Source organism: Equus caballus, chromosome 6 (assembly GCF_041296265.1).
Source record: "Equus caballus isolate H_3958 breed thoroughbred chromosome 6, TB-T2T, whole genome shotgun sequence".
In the NCBI taxonomy this organism is placed as follows: Eukaryota; Metazoa; Chordata; class Mammalia; order Perissodactyla; family Equidae; genus Equus; species Equus caballus.
This window is the reverse complement of record NC_091689.1, coordinates 61,042,342-61,059,809: the sequence shown is the minus strand read 5'-3', so window position 1 is coordinate 61,059,809 and position 17,468 is coordinate 61,042,342. Positions and strand designations below refer to the sequence as shown.

Below are 17,468 nucleotides of genomic sequence, written 5' to 3'. Positions count from 1 at the left end.
ATAGTATATACTCATGGTAGTAAATTAGAAAAGGTGTAAACAAGAACATTAAAATCACTGCCCAGAGAGAACCATTGTTAAAATTTTGGTATGCTACCTTTAAGTCTTTTATAATTATTCTAAAATGAAAATAATAATTATTATTCTAAAATAAAATTTTTGAATGTATGTAGCTTTTGTCTCCTATTTTGTGTATTGTTTTTATTATTTTCCCCTCATTAAGATCATAATACATAATGTTAATTGGCTGTGTGATAGTCCATTCTTTGGAAGTACTCTGTTATTTAATGATTACATCTTTATTGGACATTTAATGTTTGTACTTTCTACCTCACATAAATAATATAAATAACATTGAGATAAACATCTTTATCTTTAAATTGTCCTCTGATTATTTTCTTAAGTCAGATTTCTAGAAGTGGGGATGCTAGTTCTAATGGTATGCACATTTTTAAGGTCCTCAATGAATATGGCTGTGGTGCTTTCCATTGAAAGAATGGTAGGTCAAAGGTGTACAAATTTTTAAGATTTTTTAAATGAGTACAACCATAATATTTTCCAGTGAAGCTGTCCTAGTTTATATTTGCACCAACAGTGACAGAGAATTGTTCCCATTAGTTCATATTTACTGTTTTAATTTTCATTTAGTCTGGAAAAAAATTTCAGGCTCATAGTCTCTTTGCAAAACCCCTCAGTGTTTTGTTCATCTTAAATATACTTCCGTAGTGTTTATAACCAGTGTAGACTCTGTCTGAGACTGACAATTTCCCACAATGCACAGCTGTAAAAGTAGATGTGATATGCTGGGCCAGCCCCAATGGCCGTAGGGGTTAAAGTTGGGTGTGCTCTGCTTTGGCAGCCTGGGTTCAGTTCCTGGGTGTGGAACCATACCACTTGTCTGTCAGTGGCCATGCTGTGGTGGTCGCTTACATTTAAAAAAAAAAAAAAAAGAGGCAGATTGGCAACAAATGTTAGCTCAGGGCAAATCTTCCTAGGTAAAAAAAAAAAGATGTGATATGATAATGACAATTTCCTCACCATCTTTACTTGTATTATGTAATAAATATGTTACCAAACTGTATTATACTACACTGTATGTGCCATAGTCTACTATAGCCTATACTCTATTATAAATAAGACAGTTTTAAAGCAGGATTTTGCTTTTTGCTGTAATATCTTAGAAACCTTATAAAACCTCAGCATGTTTCATAAACAGTCACTATCATATTTATATCTGGCTTTTGAAAGAAATGCCAAGATGTTGCAGCATTGAAGAAAAAGTGAGGCCTTAAGTATACAAAGCATGATGTTGCCATTCATGGTGATATAGAACATCTCTTGTAAAGTCTTTTAAAATGAGATGATTTTTCCAGTACCTATGTAGAAAACAAGTATTCAACATTCAAAGTACCAGAATTTCCAGTTTCAGGCAATAGTTTATATTGGCTAAACAATGGCTGAATACCAAATAACATTAAAATGAGTATGCATTATCTTATTATAAACCAACTTCTGCTTGGTTACAATAGCGTCATAATAAGATTTCAACCCTATTCTGTAAGATATGTCATTAATAACCAGTCTGGAGCTGTTAGAGTTTAAAGCTTAGGCCCTCTGGCCTCGTCTGCTCTCCTTTTCTTTTCTTATTGTTCTGCCTTCTGAAACACTTAGACAGATCCCTGACCGATTTTTGTAGCCCCACTTCCAAATTAGGCAGTGCTCTGGAAGGGAAGTTACTTCAAACAATAAAATTGATAAATGGCCAGAGTCTGCTATTTTGGTCCTTATTTTCATTTTCTCCATTTAATAGCTGTCCCTCTCATGGTTGCATTTTTAATTGGAATTTGACTTTGTGCTGCAAGTGGAGATAGAAAACAGTTGATAACTTATAATAGATAACTCCTCTGAAATCAGGTTACCAAGCATCAAAAGGACTTTACGAGTTGATATGAAAATAAAAAATCTCGAGGTGTCCCCAAGTCCATAGGATACAATCCTACTGTAATAAATCCTAATAAAATTAGGGTGGATAATATCCCCTGTATCTTTCTGCATAGCACTCTCTCTTCTGTATGTCCCAGGGAAAAGGCATTTGCCAGTTTGATAAAGACCAGTCTGTTTTCAGGGCTCAGCTCCAGATTCCCTAAAGCCATAGGCCAAATAGAATCATCTTATAAAAACTTGCTTCTCTAAAATGAGTTTCAGTGGTTCATTTGTGGGTTGTGCAGGCATGACTGGTCAACAGGGGAGGCCAGTGCTTTTTCCCACTGTGTGCTGGTTCTGGGAACCCAATTGAGCATTTTCCCAGTGTTGACTGTGCTCGGCATTTTCTTCGGTGCCTGGGGACCCGTGACCAGTCTTTGATGCCAGTTGGCCTACAGCGAGTCGAGCAGCCTGTTTATAATCGGAAACTTTCGCTGGCTGATTTTGAAACCTCCTCTTCCGGACTGTGGAAGTGATAGGTTCTTCACTGCATTCTTAAATGCGTTCAGAAATTTGGTGGGTTAGACTGGGGTGCAGCACACTTTCAAACTTGTGTTCGACGTGCATGGAAGCGACTTGTACACTTCTCTGCTGTAGGAAAATTCCATGCCCTGTAAAATTCTCCGCCACAGGAAAATTCTACACTTCCTTTTAAAACTGGGTAGCTTGTTAGCCAAAACTGTCTTCATGGTGCTCAATGAGCGGGACCACATGTGGGCAGAATGAAATGGACGAAAGAGGCAGTTACGATTCAGGTTATCTCCTCACAACCCCAGCAGCCCACACAGTTAAAGCTTTCTGGACGTTTTATGATGATGTGTTCCAGTCTGCCTTTGCAAAACAGAGCGAAGAAATGAAGAGAAGTAGGAAAAGTGGCTGTTATCTAAAAGATGAACATACTTGAATAAGAGTGATTTTTCAGATGCTTGCCTCACTTTTCCACTTTGTTTTATTTGTAAGGAAATAATTTCTATGTTTTGCTTTTTGGAGGAGAATTTAAGTGGATATGTTGTATCTTTTATAAATAATTTAAGTTTCTGATATTCGATGTATAATGCAGTATCTAAATCCAAAGATGTTATTGGCTAAGGGAAAAATGTGTAAAATTGATCCCTCACTTAGTTGGAAAATAACTTGGTGTCCTTTCTCTCATGTACCTCCCAAAGGAATGTGTGCTTGGCTAGTCTACTGCGGTTACCTGCGATCAAATACATTGTTACGATATTTATCATTAAATTTGTGTAGACTTTGACCTGGTCCCTGTTTACAAATGTTTCATAGTTCCCACAAGAAAAACACATAACATATGTAGCTAAAACTTTCAATACTTTTATGAATTATCTAAACAAATGAGAATTAGTAAAATGCTGAACTATAAAGGTTGTGGAGGCAGGATAAGAAATTGGTTGGTATCAAAGATGCCTGATTTCAACTCGTAGACTGCCATGGAATAGTCATTGTTCACCCTCAAGCTCATTATTTAGTGGCTCTGTAGCTCAGCTTCCTCGCTTGTCAAATAAGCACAATAATAGCTCTGCTCATGGCAGTTGAGAGAATTAGATGAGATAATACAGAAAGAGTGCCCAGCATACTGCCTAAATATTTTAGGTATTTTACAATTCTCCATTTTGCTAATTTAACACCATCTTACTAATCTCCATTCCATGCTTCAGAGAGTGATCTTCTGTGGGTCTACATGCGTTTATTGACGCTTCAGTTACATTGCTAGGCATTAGGGATTGCAAAGATGAAAGGTAGAGTGAAATCAGCAGGGAGTCTGCAGTCTACTTGGAGAGACCAGGACGGAAAACTAATTACAATATGGTGTGTTTTGCTGTTATAGCGCTCTACACAATGCCAGGGACCCATATCTGAGAATCCTTGAAGCTCTTCGAGAGAGAAGGCAGATAGTCTGGTCAGTGGAAGTTTAAAGCAGATTGTGGCTTCTTCATAGGATATTAAAGAATAACTAGGATTTGGCCAGTTGAAGGAAAAGGGAGAACACGTTCTTTCTGAGGGAACTACATAGGCAAGGGGAAAGGGTGAGTAAGTAGGTGAGAGCTCTTGGTACATTCAGGGGACTAAAAGTAGTTGAGTGTAGCTGGAGAAAGGTTCTGAGGTGGAAAGTGTCAGGGATGAAGCTGGAGAGTAAAATCCTGATCAGCCTGTATGTGATGCTAAGGATGCTAAAAGGCAAAGGGTGCCCTTTCATATGAACAGGTTTGCATTTTTAAAATATAACCCTGGCAGCATGGTGGAAATTACTTCACCCTTGGTCAGGATTCATGCGTTTTCCATAATTGTTTTGCCTCTGTGATTTCTAAAAGGACCCTTCATGAACAGGAAATGCTTTTTGTATTACCTATTTATTCATTCACCAGACATTTCTTGAGGAATTACTATGTTAGATTTTTGGCTAGATTCTGAAGATGAAAATCTTTTCTCTTAGAGAGTTCACCATCTAGTGGGAGAGATAGACAGTAACAAAACAATGCCAAAGCGGTTCAGGGGACCCTCAGCCAGAAAGCCTACAGTGATGGGGACAGGGAGGAGAAAGGATGGGCGAGGTTCAGAGGAGGGTTAGTTTTGGGGTGCTCCAATGTTCATTGTAATTGGAGCTCCAAAGTAAGATGTTATAAAGAGAAAGGGAAGTTCTCGTCTTGCCCCAGTCATGCTCAGGGACCATTGCTTCCTGAGGTTTAGTAAAAATGGGGCTCATTAATTCCATAAAAGCTTCAGTAAGATTTGTGTGTGTACTAGAAAAGTGAAATAGAGAACTGAATCAACCAACTTTACTTAAATGTCTGAATCATTGGCTTATTCATTCTTTGATTTATTCAACAAACACTCGTTGAGTAATGTGTTCCAGGAGCTGCTCGACTAAGTTACAGGGGCAAACAAGCCTGACGCCGTACTTTCCTTTGTGTGCAAAGACGTAGCACAAGATTGTTTAAAAGATATTCCTTTTATTGACAGAGCTGTGCTCTTTAAAATCCAGTCTCTTCAAAACATAAGAACAGAATGTCAAAGTCTATAAAAGTAAAGAAGGAATAACTACCATTTAAGATGATTAATATGACACTTCATAAGGCATTTCTGACACTGTCTTTCAAGTCTGTGTGGTCAAGCTTTGCTGACAAAGACTCAAGAGAGCACACAAACCAAACTCTTCTTTTTTGTTATTGTTGTTCTGAAATTCTTTCTTTAATTGCTGTAAAATATACATAACGTAAAGTTTGCCATTTAAACCATTTTAAGTTACAGTTCAGTGGCATTAAGTACATTGACGTCGTTGTGCAAATATCACCACAATCTATCTCTAGAGCTTTTTTATCTTCTCAGATTGAAACTGTATACTCAATAAATAATAACTCCTCGTTTACCTCTCCTTGCAGACCCTGGTGACCACCATTGACTTTCTGTCTCTATGAATTTGAGTGTTTTAGGTACCTCATATAAGTGGAATCATACGTGTTTTTTTTGTGCTTATTTTATTTAGCATAATCTCTTCAAGGTTCGTCCATGTTGTCCATAACTCTGATATATTTAGGTGAGTCAAGAATTCCAGGGGCCGACCCGGTGGCTCAGTGGTTAAGTGTGCACATTCCACTTCTCGGTGGCCCAGGGTTCGCAGGTTCGGATACTGGGTGCAGCCATGGCAGCGATTGGCAAAAAGCCATGCTGTGGTAGGCGTCCCACATATAAAGTAGAGGAAGATGGGCATGGATGTTAGCTCAGGGTCAGTCTTCCTCAGCAAAAAGAGGAGGATTGGCAGTAGTTAGCTCAGGGCTAATCTTCCTCAAAAAAAAAAAAAAAGAATTCCAGAACCAGGGTGCAGCCGCTATGGAAAACAGTATGGCTGCTCCTCAAAAAATTAAGCATGGAATTGCCATATGATACAGCAATTCCACTTCAGGGTATATACCCAAAAGACTTGAATAGATATTTGTGCACCCATGTTCATAGCAGCATTATTCACAATAGCCAAAAAGTTGAAACAACCCAAATATCCATCAGCAGATGAATAAATAAACAAAATGTGACCTATACATACAATGGAATATTATTCGACCAAAGCTTTGCTTAAACAATTATCTCTTTTAGTTTCCTATGAATGCAATTTGGAAGCGAATGTGTAGTTAGACTGCCCCAATGGATTTTATCTCCCTTTACGTTTCCGATGAAAGGAAGCAATTTCTATGGCATATGAGGTTAAAGAGCTTAAAGGATTATGGGCAACAGACTGAATTAAATAGACTTCTCTTCATTTTATTAGTCTGTCACATAAACAAACTATGCAGACCTATCCGGATGCACTTCATTTTACTACAAGTTCGAATGAAAAGAAAAAAGAAACCTTCCGTTTCGAGTGTATATTTTCTAGTTTCATATCAAAGGCGATATTTCCCTGTAGTTGATGCTGCCTGTGCCAAGTTAGTTGGTTCATGTTCTGCATCATAGCATGCTAAAAGGAGCCTTTCTTTTCCTTTGCAACTTCACAGAGTTTTCTTTAGTGTATTCTTTTATTTATAGAAGGATGTTTTCAAATCATGTTATTGTTTTCTTTGATTCTTTTTGCTCCTGGTCCTATGACACTGGTTTGAGAAAATTAGAATGTGAGGGGTAGGTGGGCCAAGGAGTCTTGTGCCCAGCCTAAGGAGACCATGCTGAAGAATGTTTGCAAACCACTGTTCTAGAGCAGGGCTTCTCAAACAGTAATATGCTTATGAAGCATCTCCGGATCTTGGTAAAATGCGTATTTTGATTCAGTAGGTCTTGGGTGGGGCCTGAGGGTCTCTGTTTCTAGTAAGCGCCCAGGTGCTGTTGAGGCCGCAGATCTTTGGCTAACACTTTGAGTAACAAGACTCTAGAGGGCCCTCTGCTTCCCAGGTTTGGAAAATATGTGTAATATCTAGTGTTTCAGCAAGACAGCATAGTAGGCATGGACCCTGGATCTGTGTGTTACATGCTGAATGCTTTTTGGCAGGCCACTTAACTTCTCTGTCCCCATTTCCTCTCATTTGTAAAATTAGAATAATAAGGGTACTTCTCTCATTAGTATTATTATTTTTAACCACCCTGTTTCAAGTTCCTCTCCGATTCTACCGTCTTTGACAAGGAGTACAACTGCAAAAGAAATTTGGCTGAATCTGTGGTGACCAATTGTTTCTGGTTTTCATGAGATTTCTGCTTTTAGCACTCAAAATCCCAGGTCCCAGGAGCCCGTCAGTCCCAGGCAGTTTAGGACGCTTGTTCATCCTAGCTGAATTCCCAGTTGGTCTTGAGAAATGACTCTCAGAGGCGGCTTGCTCAACATGATAATAAGTGGGGAAAAAGCTCGTTTACTTAGGTAGAACTCCATTGGTGGCGGTTTTATTTTTAAGCCTTATTTTGTGTTTGTTTGCTTTTTTGCAGTGTTCAAAAGCTAAATGAGTTTCTGCTGAGTGATGAGATTGGCGAGGACAGCTGGCGAACTGGTGAAAGTTCTCTTCCTTTTGAGTCGTGTAAGAAACACACTGGAGTTGTAAGTGCTTTTCCTTGTTATGGAAGCTCTGAATACGGGACAGTCCCAGATGGATGGTTTAAAATGGGTCCAATTAGAAGAAATTGTAAGCTTTCAATCTGTATGAAGAAAAACTGCCACCTACTTCCACAACAAAGCTCACAAGTCTAAAATCAATACACAAATGTATAAAGCTTGTCTTTATAAATCACCAAAGAATTCTCTCAAGAGGGACAGCGTGTGTTCAATTCAAAAGGAAATCGAAAGGTTGTTTACCCCAAGCTTTATATAAAAATAATACAAAATAAGCTTACAACTCCTGCACCATATTCTTATAATACCTTTTAGCAATATTACACTTTTTAGTTTGAAAAGTGCTTTTTGATGCATTATAACTTTTGACTCACTTAATGCATTACATTGCATTATCTATTTTTATTTTCTAGAAGAGTATATTGAGCTTGCAGGTTGTTTGGTTTGAATAAAGTATAAGATTAGTATGTGGCAGAGCCTGAATTAAAACCTGAGTCTTGTAACTCCTGAACCAGTTTATTTATCCACTATACCAATATTTACTCAGTGTCTACGTAAAGCCTGGAAACACAGTCAGCATTATGTTGTCATGTATTACATGTCACATGACATGTATTGTGTGTTTGCCTGTGTTTCCAGACTTATTGACTTCCTTGTACTTTGTGCCAAGACCTAAGTCTATAGCTATGAACAAGGCGGACAAGATCCTTCTGGTCACAGAATTTGCTTTCTAGGGGCAGGAGTCAGATGACAAACAAATAAATAAAATGAGAGAATTTCGCTGTGGGAAGAAAATAAGAGAAGATAATAGACAGTGATTGAGATGCTCAAAGCAGGGTGGCCGTTTCTCAGAAGGCCCCTCTGAAGAGTTGGCATTTGAGCTGAGACCTGAATGGAGAGTAGATACCTCTTCTGCAAAGATCTGAGAAAAGAGCGTTTCAGGCAGAGAACTGGTAGATGCAAAGACCCTGAGGTGGGAATTAATTTGGTGTGTTCAGGGAACCGAGGGGCACTATGGTTGAAGTCTGGTGAAGAAGAGAGAGACAAGACAAGGTAAGAAGCAGCGCTCAGGGTCTTGTAGACCATGGAAGGCATTTGGATTTAATTGACATGCAATAGGAAACCGTTGGAGAGTTTTAAAGCAGGGCCTAATATAATATTGTTTATATTTTGAAAAGATCACTTTGGCTACTGAGTGGGATGAGAGTAGAACAGATGGATCGGTAAAGAGGCCGTTATAATAACAAGAAAGAAAGAATGATGGTTGGAACTAGTTTTTATTGCAGTTACGGTGGAGATTGTGAGGAAGTAATCAAATTCAGTGTACATTTTCTTAGGCTGAACTGATAAAGACTTGCTCGTAGATTGGATAGAGGGGATGAGGGAGAAAGAAGACTTAAGGAGGAATCCTAGGTTATTGGCTTCACTGCTGGGTGGATGGTGGAGCCGTTAACTGAAATGGGAAGCTAAGAAATAAGTAGGTTGGTGTTGAGGTGGAATCAAGAGACATATTTTGCACATGATAATTCTAAGATATTTATTGACATCCAAGAAGAGAAGTCAGCATTGGAGAACTAAATTTAAGAGTCATTAGCCATTAGATAATATTTAAATCAATAGGACTGGATTATACCACTTTCTTGAAAGACGTGTCTGAAAAATTCCGAAGTCTTTAAAATTAATATGTATGTTTCATGACAGTAAAGTAGAAAGATGTTATTCTAAAATGAATCATGTTATGAGTTATTATTAGGTATTCATGTTACTCTTAGAGAAAAATATGAAGACCTTTACCATTTGTGTAACCAAACAAAAATGCACATGCAGTCTCCTGACTGGAATTGATTGAGGCTTGGAAATCTATATTAAATTTTTCTTTACATTGTGTTTAAAGCTGCTAAAAATATCTATGATGAGCACTTGGCTATATTTAAACTTGCTGTTTTCTTCTGCTTTTCTGGAGTTACTTTTCACTCTGTGCTAAGCTGTTTTATTGAGCAGGTGTGATTTTGTCTGAGAGGGAACTACCACTCATGCTTATATACGCTGGAGCAACAATGCTTGGAAATGCTTGTTTGCTATTGTGCAGACATAGACACAAAGACAAGAACACATTATAGAGTGTCTACACTTTGAGGCAGCAAGAAAGTCCAGCATTTGATTAGAACCAACATGGTCACACTTTGGATGGTAGGAGGTTACCAGAGAACTTATTAGATCATCTTTCAGAGATGTGGGGAAGAGCAGAGTGAGATGACCTCACAAAAGGGAATGTCGCAGGTCAAGTCTGCAGAGTCAGGGAAATCTGAAGAATCTGAAGTTTGTGTGAGATGAGGGAGAGAAGAAAAATGGAACCGAGAAAAGGTTTTTGGAAGGAAAAAAGAATCCCCTTCAAATGCATCCAATATCTTCAGGGTTATTGAAACCAGACTGGACTTCTGATGTCTTTCAGGATCATTCATCACTGCTGATGGGCCAAACCACAAACGACAAACTTTTTAAAATGGAGTGAAAAAAGCTGTGTGTTTGAAAATAACACTAATGGAAACTCCTTCTCGAGAGCGCTTACGATGCTATGTATTCTGTAAAAGCTTAGAGTTAAGCGGTTTTGGCTGTAGAATCTCCATGGAGAATTAGTGACATTCTAGAGCCAAAGTCTCTTCAAATTACATCTGTGGAACTCCGACTCAAATCTCTGTCAACACATCTCCTCCTCCCACCCTCTCGTTAATTTTGCGAAGAACGTGAAGTCATTCCTTTTGGGTCTCTGGGGGCAATACTACTATGGAATTGAAGACTCTAGGAGACAGTGAATATATGTATAGGTATAGATGTGTCTTGCATGGGAGGTACGCTTTGCTTAAAAGATAGTGACTTTCAATATCTCACGCAATGCTCTTCCAGGGTCATCTGTGAGGACTGTGAGAAGAAAAACAGAACTAAAATAAAATTTCATGAACACTCTCTTTTTTTTAAGTTAAATTGCATTAAGTATTTTCTGTGTGACAGAATCACTGCTAGTTCTTCTCAGTGGCTTTTTAGTCTGTGTATTTATTTGCATGTAGCCCAGCAATGTACTGTTTGATAGTTTGATATTCTGTTGGTACACCAGTTGATGGAAGCTGGAAGAGCGCTGTCTTGCTTGGATTAGATTACTGATTATTCGAGGATGTTCCTAATCCCCATAGTAGAACTCAGTGGATTTTTCAAAAAGCTGAACCTGTAATTCCAGGCCAACAAAAAAGAGTTTCATAATTCTAGAATTCTTTGCTTTTATAGGTGATTTACCAGTTTTAAAGTATATTATGTTCAGCCTTCATAATGACTGTAAGGTATTTAAGTAAGATAGATAATTATTTATGTTGAAATGCTTGCTCACTAGATTCCTAGGACAAATTTGGAGCTTACGAATTTTTCTAAATTAGAGGTTTACAGAGCTGAATTTTCTTTCTCTCTAGCCATTCATCTCTATCTATGTGAAATTAAACTCAAAATTAGAGAATAACAAATTTCTAGTCTATGACCTAACTTAAGCTCATTTTAAGTATGTGAAGACTGTCCAGCCATAGCTGGCATCCTCTTTATTATGGCTGCTTTAGTCCTTTCACTAGGAATAAGGCAGTAACACTTGAGAAAGACTCAATCAGTCTACAGTGCTTGTGGATTGCTTTATACATGTGTGGGCAAAAAAAAAAAAAATCCTAGATCTTTATGCTTTTTCTCACTCCACAGTGGGTCCTTCAGTGATGTGCAGTCTGATCTGATTTATGTGAATGTATCAGGTTCAAAATCCTCATGAATAAGAGGGTGATCAAAAATGTACTGTTGGAACTTTTACAAGCCCAGTGGCCTAACAAGTAGATTCCAGTTTAACCTGAGTTAATCTGCTTGCTTTTTGACCTGACACACAGTTTTCTATTGCCTGGATATATTCGTCTGGATAGCTGGAGAAAGACTATCCAAAACCTAGTTGGGGCTCAGCACTTTAACTTCCATCATTTGCAAGTATCACATCTTTGTATTTTCATTTTTCTTAAAAGCTTTATAGATTAGATTTAAAATGATAGCTTCATGCTTTCTCGTTATCATTTCCTTTTTTCTTCTTTGGAGAAGCCATTGAAATAATTAAAATAATGCATTCACTTAGATCTTTTTCTTGGAATTCAAGTGGAGAAGTAGCAATGTGAGTTAATGTTTGGTAAAACCTCCATCTTTTTTGTAAAATTTCAACTTGTGTTCTTTTCCATTGGGAATGCAGCAGCCGAAAACTATAAACAGGAAGCAGCCTGGAAGATATCACCTGGACAGCTATGAGCAGTCAACACGACGTCTACGTCCTGTAGAGACTGAGGATATTGCAATAAAGGTTATTTCCTGGATCCTTACAATAATAGAAACGTTTATGTTACTATTTTATGGTGAAGTTCTGCTAAAGTGTCCTAAATCGTGTCTTTAAAGTCTCTTTACAGTGATCACTAATCCTCATAACATTTTCAAAAATATGCTGGAGTTTGTAATTCTCAGTTCCTCCTCACCTCCCAACGACAGTTTTTGCTCCAACAGTATGTTTTAATAACTGGAGCATGAGCCTTTCTTCTGAATCTGCGTTAGAAGCTAGTATCCAACGTATTTCCTCTTACGTTTATCTACCAAGAAAATTGATTTATAGAGAACACCAGTATTATAAATCCAAGTTTTAAGGAAATAAATTAGATAGCAATTGTCTTCAAGCAGGAAAGGCTTAGACCAGCGTTGCGTGTGTTCACCCAGCTTCTCCATACTGCCTTTGATCTCGTTTCAAACTCAGCCTTTTGTACTCTTCCCAGGCAAGTGTGCTCCATAGAACAGGCCACCACAGGAGCACCAGCTAAGGATGGAGAGTTGGGATAAGCCCCAGGGAGGGGTCAGTGGCGTGTGGGGACTGGAGCAGATGCCAGCAGCAGCCAAGGGCCTCTGGACATCGGAGCCACGAGAGTCCTGGCAACTGGCCATTAGAAAACTAGCTGCATCGGCTGCTTGGGGCTGTCAGACTCCCTGCACCGCCCAGCCCGGTCAGAGAGTGGGGGAGACTCAATGGTGGACAGAAGAGCCGAGAGCGACACTTAATTCTCCTCTCTCCCTATTGCCTGACACAATACCTGTCCCACAGTAGGCGCTTGGCAATCGGAGCAAGTGTGTTATTGGATGGAATAAGCTAATGCTAGCCCTGCCTGTGCCATTAATTTGATGTGTGACTTTTGGGCAAACTGTTTCTCTGAGCCATACCATGGCCCGTCTTGAGGTGGGGATGCCGTTTTAGTGTGGTTGTTTTGAGGATAAAATATGTCACCTGTGAATTTAAAGAGCTATAGTGATTCCTAACCTTGGCTGTCCATTAGAATCACCTAGAAAGCTTTAACACTATGTATGTGGGACCTGGACGTCGGTTTTAGAAATAGTTGTAGTAGTTCCCTAGGCAATTGCAATGTGCAAGTAGGGTGTGAACTACTAGGCTATGAAAAAGTAAATAACGAGAGACTAGACATGGTCTTCTATGCTACTGATTCTCAAATATGTCCAGATAACAACTAATATATTAGTGACTAAAAGTCAGTTTTTTAAATTGATATTTTCTATTCATTATAATACGAATCTAAAAATGTATCTTTTCCGTGTGACTTATTCAATTTATTTTCATTCTGAAAGTAAAAAAGGAAGGTATCGGGGCCAGCCCAGTGGCGTAGTGGTTAAGTTCAGTGCACTCTACTTTGGTGGCCCAGGTTCACGGGTTTGGATCCTGGGCATGGACCTTTACCACTTATCAGCCATGCTGTGGCAGCAACCCATGTACAGAATAGAGGAAGATTGGCCATGGATGTTAGGTCAGGGCAAAGCTTCCTTAAGCAAAAAGAGGAAGATCAGCAACAGATGCTAGCTCAGGGCAAATCTTCCTCAGCAAAAAAAAAAGGGGGGGGGGTGGGAAGGTATCATGATTTTTCCCCCCAAATTGATCCTTTGTCCACCAAAAAAAACCCACAAAAAACAAGAAACAAAAAAACCCTGCTTATCAATGGCCTAGAATATGCTATGCCTCTGAATGTCCTCTGCAGCTTCAAGCCCAACTTCAAGCAGAAATTATTTATTCATGGTGGAAATTCCCAAATTGATAATAACTCATTTATCTTTTTGAAATCTTTTTTTATTGTGAAATACAACATACTTACATAAAAGTACTTAAAACACATATGTACCATTAAAATTAAATGAAGACCTATGCAACCACCACCAAGTAAAGCTCATCACCAGCTCTCTCCAAAGGCCCCCAACAGACGCATTTGCTGCTCTCTCATATCTCTCCCTCAAAATATAATTGCCACCTTGACTTTTATAGCATCATTTCCTTGATTATCCTTGCTATGGATGACTCCCCAAAGACGTATTTTAGTTTTTTTAAGTTTAAGTGTGTGTGTATGTGTGTGTATGTGTGTGCTTTGTTTCTTCTGCTCAACTTAATGTACGTATAATCCATCCACGTTGCAGTCTGAAGCCATAATTCATTCATTCTCATTGCTGCGTAGTGTTCCATTGTATGCATATACCAGAATTTATTTATCCATTCTACTTTTGGTGGACTTTTAGTTATTTTTCAGTTTGAGGCTATTGTGAACAGGTGCTGAGTCATAGGGTTGGTACTTCTTCAACTTTCCTAGATAGGTGCAAACTGTCTTCCAAAGTGGTTGTCCCAATTTACACTTCTGTCATAATGATCAAGAGTTCCAGTTGCTCCACATCTTCACCGGTGCTTCCAATATTTTGCCAAAGTGTGTATGGTGTGTTGAGGGGAGGTACAGTTGTTGTGGTTTTTATTTGCATTTTTCTGACTTCTAATGAAGTTGAGCACCTTTTTATATATATTCACCATTTGGGTTTGGATTTTCTCTTTTGTGAATTGCCCAGGTTATTTGTCCCTCTTGTTTGAAAAAATTCTGGGTACTTCTTCTCTGGCAATTATGTATGTTACAAAATTCTTCTCCCACTCTGTAGCTTGGCTTTTCACTCTATGGTATCAGAAGTTCTTAATTTAATTTTATTATTTTTGGTGAAGAAAATTTTGGTGAAGAACAGATTTGGCAAATATCTGTTGCCAATCTTACTCTTTTTGCTTGAGGAAGATCGTTGCTGAGCTAACATCTGTGCCAATCTTCATTTATTTTATGTGGGATGCTGCCACAGCGTGGCTTGACAAGCAGTGCTAGATCTGAACCCCAGGCTGCTGAAGCAGAGCGTGTGATCTTAACCACTATGCCATTGGGCCAGTCTGCCAGAACTTCTTAATTTTAATGTAGTCTAGTTTATATAACTTTCCCTTTATGCTTAATGCTTTGCTTTTCATCTCATTTAAGAAATGCTTTTCATTTCTCATTTAAGAAAACTTTTCCTACCAGAGGTCATGAAGGTATTTTATATTAGCTCCCAAAATCTTTGAAGCCACACCTTTCACTTTTAGTTCTTTAAGCGACATAGAATTGATTTTTGTGTTTGGTATGAAGCAGGGTTGTGAGTTAGTAGGGGAATCAGTAATAAATAATTTTAGTTGTAAATTCTGCAGTAGTAAATTTAGTGGTAGTAATTGTACTACACTTAGTAGTAAGTCAGTAAGGTTTGATTTAATTGTTTGTATGATATCCAATTGTTCCAGCCGCATATATTGGTCACTGACCCCGCTGACCTTCAGTGTAGTCTGTCACACATCAAGGGTCTTTATATTTCTGGCTTGATAGCTGGCCTTAATTTGTTTTCATCTGATTTATTTGTCTGTCTAATATTCCGCTGTTATGATTTTTCTAACTTCCTAATCAACATTGACATCTTTTAGGAAAGATTCTTACGCCTTGTTCTTTTCCTCCTAAAATATCTTAGCTATTCATGGCCCTTTGGAGGAAAGAAGCTTAGGTGCCCTGAGCTTCTATTTCTGAATGTGTACTTTTCCTTATACTTTGACTTGGCATTTCCTTACTCCTTTCTTTAATGAACTTTTTAAAAAACTATACCTTATTCAGCATTTTTACTTATTTCCAGCAGGAGGAAATGGACAATGGTTTGTGTAAGGTCCTGCCTTTAAATGTTTAAAAATTATTTTAATTGAGTTGAAATTCACACAGCATAAAATTAACCATTTTAAAGTGAACAATTCATGGCATTTAGTGCATTCACAATGTTGTGCAACCACCACATCTATCTAGTTGCAAGCCATTTTCATCACCCCGAAAGGAAACCCCCTACCCGTGAAGCATCTCTCCCCATTCTCCCTCCTCTCTTGCCCTTGGCAGCCACCAATCTACTTTCCATCTCGATGGATTTGCCTATTCTGGATATTTCATATAAATGGAATCAAACAGTAGCTGACTTTCTGTGTCTGTCTGGATGCTGCCTTTACATTTTAGTCCATTCTTTCCTCTTACTCCTGACCCTCGCTCCTATTCACCTCATCCCCCGACCCCATTTTGGTACCAGCTCTAATGTGCTCAATAGATGCACTTAAATGTACTCATATTATTGGAAAATATGTAGTGTTGTCATGAGCATCTATGTGCTTTCAATTTACTAAAATGTTTTTATGATAGTTTGCTTCTTCTAAAGGTACCACTGTATTCTGGAGAATGCATCCCTGTCTTTTATTTATCCCCTAGTGATGACCGCTGGGTTTGCCTCCATTTTCCCTCTATCATAAACCAAGCTGTGATGATCATTTTTGTACCTATCCTTTTATGAGCCTTCGCAGAGATTTATATGTCAGCTGATTTTCCAAGATCAAATGGCTATTTAGGGAAGCCAGGATTTTAACTCTGATAGTAGACAAGTGAGACTATTTCGTAAAAGGCAAGAGGGGCTGGAAGTGCAAATTGCGGCAGGAGAAATTAACTTTGGCCCTCCTCCTCCATCCCCTCAAGTGGACATTGTTCCCTCTTTTACTGCTGTGTAGCACCAAATCATGAGGTGACGCTGCATTCTTCTGCTGCTTTCAGACCTTATCTTTCTTTCCTCTCTCACGCTCTTGTGAAGCTATAGTATTTTCTAGCTTTCTCACATTTATTATCAGAGGACCTCATAATCGCTCCCCACCTCATCGAACATTTGGGTACCTGTATCCTAGTCCATCTTTCTAAATTAGTAGCTGCCACACACGGATGTAATTTAAACTTCCAAGTGCACAGCCTACCTAGTGTCCCAGCCCAGAAATCCCTTAATCTACTGTCACTCCATTTCGACAACCTCACTTATGATCACATTTGGCTACCACCTGGGATTGCAGCCTCTGAAATCTTAAACTCTCTTATACCAGTCAGTCACTGGCCTCAAATCCTGACCCTTTAGCTCTTTTGGGTATTTACCTTCACTGTCATTGTTTTTTAACCTCATTGAAACCTCCAACAACTTCTCTCTCAGTCCTTTAACACCTTTCTGTAGCAATCCAACCTCATGCCTTCTGCACTCCTATACACGGGCTGCTGAGTACTATGGAGGAAATGCCACGATGGTGCAAGTTGGCATAGCCACAGATTTGTCATCTCCAACCTCAGCTGACCCTCAGTAGATCCTGACAGTCCTTCTACATGCATCTCATCAGCATTCTTTCCTGTAACCTACAGTAGCTCTTCAGCTGTCACCACTCTCTTCGCACCTTGTTCTATCTCTCCTTTAGCCTCCTCTTTCTGCAGATAACCTTTACTCCCAATTCACTGAAAATGTAAAGATTGTCGTGTTGGGCCTCTTTAAGTTCTGTGCTGGCCCTCTTCCAGGCCCATCTATGTTTGCAACTCTTTTAGCCTGCTTGTCTACTCTCTCTGAGAGAGAGGGATCCTCAGCCTTTGAGGCTGTGTATTTTCTTTGAACATCATTTGTCATTTAGCCACAGTATCTTAAACTTCTGCCCCGGCCAGCTCTATCCATTATTTCCCGCAATGTGTTT

General features: G+C 38.9%; 1 protein-coding gene across 24 annotated transcripts in view; it reads left to right on the top strand.

The window, feature by feature from the left end:
• The window catches only part of ABCC9 (ATP binding cassette subfamily C member 9), a 123,601-nt gene that overhangs the window by 36,290 nt on the left and 69,843 nt on the right, over positions 1–17,468 (top strand). For all 24 annotated transcript variants that reach the window (XM_070271041.1, XM_070271038.1, XM_070271042.1 and 21 more), the window contains 2 exons: positions 7,399–7,507; positions 11,778–11,885. In XM_070271041.1, the coding sequence (XP_070127142.1) occupies positions 7,399–7,507; positions 11,778–11,885 (217 nt within the window). The remainder of the gene's footprint in view (positions 1–7,398; positions 7,508–11,777; positions 11,886–17,468) is intronic.